The 7,138-nt window shown below is 38.8% G+C and overlaps 1 protein-coding gene across 1 annotated transcript; it reads right to left on the reverse strand.

The window, feature by feature from the left end:
* Positions 1 to 3,929: 3,929 nt before the first annotated feature.
* Positions 3,930 to 4,974, reverse strand: LOC105071755 (olfactory receptor-like protein OLF3). The gene has a single exon (XM_010958539.3). The coding sequence runs from the start codon at positions 4,863 to 4,865 to the stop codon at positions 3,930 to 3,932; it is 936 nt and encodes a 311-aa protein (XP_010956841.2). The 5' UTR covers positions 4,866 to 4,974.
* Positions 4,975 to 7,138: the final 2,164 nt, after the last annotated feature.

A 7,138-nucleotide genomic window follows, 5' to 3' on the forward strand; every position in this document is an offset into this window, starting at 1 on the left:
AGATGCAGGGATTTTTTTGAAAAGAAAACTTCATAAGAATAAATTATAGGACAAAAAGGTGATAAATCTGATTATATCAAAATGAAGGTTTTTGTCCAACAAAGGACTCCATAAATAAAGTTGACAGAGAGGTGACAGATCAAAGGTATGCTTTTCCAATGGCTATAACAGAAAAAGATTCATATTTATAATATAGACACCAACAAGAAAATGGTAGAAAACCCCCCAAAAAACCACCCCAAAAAGCAAAGAAAATGAACAGTGCATAACAATAGAAACCCAAAAGGCTGACAATATGGTTCACTCAGAAAAAAATATCTATTGTGTACTATGAGTCAGACACTATTGTAGACACTTGGTGTGTATGTCTGTATATATATATATATATGTATGAACCAAACAAAGCTCTCAAGGGCCTTATTTTCTGAGGGCAGTGGGAGGATGGGAGACAAACATTAAACAATGAGTTAATTGCAAATATGTTAGAAAAGATAAATTCTCTGGAAAAAAAAAATAACGAGGTAAGAGGGTACAGGAGTATGGGCAAGGAGAACGTCTGCAGTATCAAACAGGGCAGTGATGATAGTTAAACGAAGCACTGGAGGAGCTGAGGAAGTGGCTACCTGAGAAAGCAGCACGCCAGGTAGAGAGCAGAGTTAGGAGAAAAGGTTGTGCCCATTGTAGAGACTTTGGGTATTACTCTGAGTAATTGCAGGACTGAGAAGAGGAATGACCTGATATATGTTTTCAAGAGATCACTCTGAGTGCTCAGACGTAAGAACAGAGGCAGAGAAATCTGATGCAGGTGATTGCAGTAACTCGAGGGGGTGATGATGGTGGCTCACCCCAGGGTGTGAGAGTGGAGACGTGGAGAACTGATTATACGGTGTGTATATTTTGAAAATAGAAAACAGGCTACATTTGCCAATTTAAATCAATTTAAAGATGTGAGGAAAAGAGTGGGAAATAGCCCAAGCCCTGCAATGATGGAGTTATCATGAGCTGAGGTGGGGAAGGCATGGATAGAATGGTGTGGGTGACGGCAGATGAAATCAGGAGTTCAGAATGTGAAGATGTGTTCACACTGATTGCTTATCAAAGTAATACAAAGTAAAACAATTTTATATCTTTTAGGCTAGAAAAAACTCAAAACATGCAGGCTGTGGATAGGTAAGACCCCTCACGCCCTGAAGTAAGAGTGTAGGCTCGTAACACCATGCTGGAGAGCATTATCTATTACCTAGCAATTTGACTTCTGTGTATATTTTCTAAGTAAATTCTCACAGGTCCTTCAGTGCACATGTATTATGATGGGGCTATATGTAGTGGTGGGGAGTTGGGTATCATAACAAAGAGTCATAGCTAAAGTATGGTGAACACCGTGGATTACTCTGAACAGTTACAAGCAGTGGACTAGCAGTATGTATGAATCTTAAAAATACAGCATTGAGTTAAAAAAAAAACTAAGATACAGTATGAGTACTTAACAATATAATGCTTCTCTAAAACAATATATAAATGCACTCTAAAGCGTAATTACATGCATTAAACATATTAGAATAGTTGTCCACACAGAAAGGAAAAAGGGGATAAAAGAGAATTAATTTTTAATTAATAAAAGAAGCTTTGTACAGGTAATAATACTTTTCAGTGGATGGGATGTTATTAACCAATTAACTCTGTACCTGAGATTTTTTAAAGCCTTATTTACTATTATCCTAAATTTCAACATGTATTATCTTTATATATTTCATAAAATGCAACCCTTAAAATAGTAAAGAACATTTCAATCAGTAAGTTACTCAATCAGCAGGAAATTATTCTCATTGTTAAGGCACTGGGAACACAAATAAGATAAAATGCATTGTCCTTGCTCTCAAGAAGCTTACAGTCTAACTGGTTAACACAACACTTTGCCCCTTCCAAGGCAGAAACTTGTATTTTACCCTTTTTAAAACTGGGAGATCAAAACATCTTTACTCTTGAGATTTTACTCAGAAATTTGAGCCCAGTTATTCACCATGCTAACAGAATGGTTTCAGAGTTTCCAGTGAAAAGGTAGTATTTATTACTAAATTAATTAGTATTTCTTAATAAATTATTAATACATTGAGTAAGTCACAGATTTCACATACAAAAAACTTACAGGTCTACAATTATTTTCTCCATGAATATGCATGACTTATAGAAAAATAAATTTTCTTTTTATAGAGATTTATGTGCTTTCTTCTGCCCCTGGTAGACAACCAGTGTGTCATGAGAGCAGGAAGAGAGACCACATCCGGCCCTGCACATGTGGAGTTTGAATTTTATTCTAAGCAGGAAAAAATGTGACCTGATTTATTTTCTAAGATAAAGGAGACTTCTGCAGGTCAAATGGCCCAAGTCACTCAAGTAAATTGTAGGGAAAAGAAAGAATTGGAGGGGACCTATAGATTAAAGAGACTTCAAAGACATATCAGGTTGAAAAACACAGGCAAAACTAAACTACAGTGACTAGGGATGCTTTCTTGAGTAATAAAGCCGTAGAGAAACGCAAGAAAGTGATTACTATAAAGGTCAAGATGGCAGTTACTCTGGGAAAAAGGAGTAGCGATTAGGATGGGGCACGTGGAGGGGCTACTGCCGTAGCTGGCAGATCTGCTTTTTTTACTTGAGAGGTGGTTACAAGGGGGTTTGTCTTACAATAATTCACTAAGCTACACACTTGCTTAGTGTGGTGTTCTGCTTGTGTTTTAATTTACAACATAAAGTCAAAAACAAATAATTTTAAAAATTAAAGCTGTTATGTGCAGAATAGAATGTGGAAAGCAGAGGTGGAACAGAGAGACCAGATAGATCACATATTTTGTTGACAAAGCTAGTGAAATCTATTGCTGGATAGGGTATTAAAAAAAAAAGAAAACAAGACATTAGTCTGATGCATGATGGTTCCTTTTACTAACGCAGTGGAGGTGTACTGGGGCAAGAGGAGAGTAGTTTACAATAGAGGAAGCAAGCACAATAGCCCTATTTTAACTACGTTAAGACTGAGGTTTATATAAAGTGAGTGAAGGCACTAAGCAAGCACTGATGCACATATTTGGAGATCATGAGAAAGGTCTTATCTGGCTTGGAACTAAAAAAATATGTGTGATATATACAGATAGATAAGTTAGATAGATGGATGGATCAGTGGATAGATATATAAGAGAGAGAGAGAGAGAGAGAGACGATAGATGGATGGAAGGATGGATGGATGGATGCCATGGTTCTGGGTAAGGTGATTACTTGCAGCAGACATAGAACAGTGGTCTACTAGAGCCACCGCAAAAGGAAAAAAGTTCATTTTGAATAATTGTATAGAGAGAGAAGGTTGTGTAATGTGTAGCCCTGTAATTGTGCCCTACAAGCCATTTTCTTAAATGGTTGATTATCTATTCTGTGCCACTGTTCGACCAGGTATTTACATAGATTATTCACAATCTTCAAAATAATCATACATACTGGATATGATTACTTCTTTTTCTAGTTGAGGAAACTAGAGGTCAGAGATGTTAAGTACATTCTTCAAAGCCACACTGCTGGTGAGGAGTGGGGTCATGATACAAAATGTGGCTGTTCTCACCCTGAGACTCTTTACTGTTCATATTGCATTTCCTGAAGAAATACGCAGGAAGAATAGGAAAGGAAAAGGGGGAATATGAAGTCTAGGAGGACAGATCACCCAGCACACCCCAGTTTAATAACTGAAGGCTTTTTTTTAACCATATGTATAATAGTAACGCATAGTGTCAAAATGTGGACGGACGTGCAAGTCAGTCTAGAAGAACTTGCTCACCATAATCTACTGTCTCAACAAATCTGAGGAGAAAGGGCATGTCCATCAGTTTCTCTTTGTTTAGAATGTCATTCTATGGGCTGTTGGAAGGAAGAAGTTCTTTGAATCTTTACTTTTTTTCATTAAATTTCCCCAGCACTCTTCTTGAGGCGCTCATCACCTCCTTGTTCCTCAAGCTATAGATGAAAGGATTCAGCATTGGGGTCACCACAGCATAGAACAGGGACACCATCTTCTCCTGTTCTGCTGAGGAGCCAGCCGCGGGTCTCACGTATGTGAAGATGACTGTTCCAAAGCACATGGAAACCATAGTGAGGTGGGAAGCACATGCCCCAAAGGCTTTGTGGCGTCCTTGGGTGGAGCGTATACGCAGAATGGCAGCAACTATGTGACCATAGGAGAAGAGGACAAGGACGCAGGGAAGCATGATCACCAGAAATCCTGAGATGGCCACCATGACCATGTTGAAGGAGATGTCCACACAGCTCAGCCTCAGCACAGCCAACACCTCACAGGCAAAGTGATTAATAACATTATGGCACAGAGGGAGCCGGAAGGTAATGATTGTTTCCATCAGCGAATTCACAAAACCAGCCCCCAAGCAGCCGGCAGCCAGCCCCAGGCACAGCCCTCCGTGCATGATGACTGTGTAGCGCAGCGGGTGGCACACGGCCACATAGCGGTCATAGGCCATGGCTCCCAGAAGGAAGAACTCAGACCCACCCAAAGCCAGAGAGATAGACAGCTGGAGCACACAGCTGTAGAACGGGATGGATTTCCAGGCTGACAGGAAGTGAACAAGCATCTGGGGGACAGTGCTGTTGGTGTAACAGATGTCCACAAATGACAGGACACTGAGGAAAAAGTACATGGGTGTGTTCAGCCTGCTGTCCAGTCTGATAAGGAGGAGGATGATGAAATTCCCCAGCAGGGTCACCAGATACATGACGAGGAAAAGGACGAAGAGTGAGACCTGAGTCTCCCAGCAGCTGGACAGCCCCAGCAGAATGAACTCACTCATCCATGTCTGGTTTTCCTTGCGCATGAGCCTCTGAAGACCAAACCCAAATTATAAATCAAAACAATATTTAAGGTGCCAGAAGATCTTACAAAGTTACTTAGGTCAAATGGCCATCTCATATTAAATAGTGTGGTTTTCCCAATTAGATGTCTCCTCTGGGTTTGGGGTCACAATAGAACCCACTGATGTGGCTCAGGTCCAAGGAGAAAAGAAAACTCTCCTTCTTCCTTAGGGAGGAAAGGTTTCATTAAAATGCTTAGACATTCAAGTCAAAAAGATTAAATATAAAATGTATTTTTTTTCTTTAAAGCCAGTTCTCAACTATTTTGTTCCCAAGTATCTTTGCTGGATACTAGTTTTTCCCTCATTATCCCAAAACACATATTGAATGGAACCTAACAGGTACAAACAGTTTTTGCTTTCTATTTACTTTTTCACTTCTGGATTCTCTATGAAAATGGAATACTAAATTTTCACCCTTTTAAAATCATAAATTTGGGGTTGTAAGTTAAAAGGTAACAAGTATAAAATAGATTTCTTAGTAACTAAACATTGTCAAAAATTACATTTCAGGAGGTATAGCTCACGGGTAGAACATTTGACTGTAAAAACTACGTTTCAGAATCAGTGAGATGAAAAATGAAGACCTGGGTGATCAGGCTCAGTTCTGAAAAGTCTTCACCTACTTGTTTTTACCTGCCTGAGAGACTAAGAGGAAAGACTCTGCAGTATTGTATTTCTCCTCCTTCAGAAGAACAGCAGAGCATGGGATCGACAGCAAGGTGCGACTGTCAAGAAACAAATCAAAGTTGCATTAACTGTCTTCCTTAGTAAATAATGGGAGCTCAAATAATTGCACACATGCGAGCCTATTAACTAAGGAATCATGGGAAACTGCCTATATATTTCCTCTGATTCTATTTATATATATTCTGGATAGTGATTGTTATAGTTTGGAGACGATAATGTGATGGGAAAATAATTAGTTGGAATTGATGCAGTGAAATGACCATTGACTATCTCTGTCCTTTAGCCCTCCTTACTTTTGTCTCCATCTGAAATATATACCCATTCCCCCCACCTTAGGAAACTTCATCTTCTCTCATCCTTGTGCTATTCTCCCTCTACTATGAGTCACATGACCAGAGTAATACTCTAGTCTGCTCGATACCATGACCAAACTTTCTAATCCTGTAGATATATTAGTATTTCAGAGAGCTCAAGGGCTCTGATGCTCTATCTGGAACTCTTGGTAACCTTGTTTGTGCCTTATTTAAATCACAAGTGACTTCCCAAAACCTCATGGACTGAACAAAGTCTACTCTAGATTTCCCACATACTCTGTCCCTCTAATCACTCTGCCCTTTGGGCACAGAAAGTGCACAGCTGCCCCAAGGAGACATTATCTGCTTGCTCTCTGTGATCAGATAGTGCCATTGAATATATAATGAGAATCATACTTTGTTTGGGGGTATTCATGACAGTAAGAACAGCTAACTGCAGAGGTGCTTAGATTAGCCAGCACAGAAGGGTCTATGGGCATTTGCATATGATAATTTTTCTTTTATCTATGAATAAACTAAGCTTAATAAACCATCTCAACTCTAAGAGATAATTTATGTAAGTTACAAGGGGAAGCAATAAAAGTACAAAATGTTCTCTAATTCTTTAGAATTTACTCTAGAGCTTCAGATTAGCAAGTCACTTTGTAATATTTCTATCAAAGAAAGAGGAAACCTATCTTTTCATGCTAATGAAAAGGAGAAAGTTGGAATACAAAATTATCACTGGCAAAGACCTCAGGTATCAAAGAGAGACAAGTGACCTCAAAAGGCAAAATCAGTGCCTAAGACCTGGCAGTGGAACTTGACCACATACAAATAATATTTTATGAGCTATTTCTAGAAGATGAATTAGGTAGTCTCTAATTCTGCTATAACATTTGAAACAATTCATGCAACACGAGTTCACCAGGTGAGGGATAAAAGGAAAAAAATACAGTGCAAGAAGTTGTTGATTATTTAATGTATTCTCAGATACCAAATAAGAAGACTTAGTTGAAAAATCTGATGATAATCTCTTGTGGCTTTGAGTCTTTCACTCCCTAATCAGTAATTAATAGTTAAGGGCTTGACAAAGAAAATGTAGGAATCCCTGATCTTGGGTCAGTAGTTTCCTTTAAAGGCTCAGCAAGGTATTGGTTACAAATAGAAACACTCGGAGTTACATGTCATGTTTCTGTACCATCTTCGTGTTTTTTAAATTCCCTCTCTGTGGGAGTAAACAAACTGCTTTGC

Source organism: Camelus bactrianus, chromosome 7 (assembly GCF_048773025.1).
Source record: "Camelus bactrianus isolate YW-2024 breed Bactrian camel chromosome 7, ASM4877302v1, whole genome shotgun sequence".
NCBI lineage: Eukaryota > Metazoa > Chordata > Mammalia > Artiodactyla > Camelidae > Camelus > Camelus bactrianus.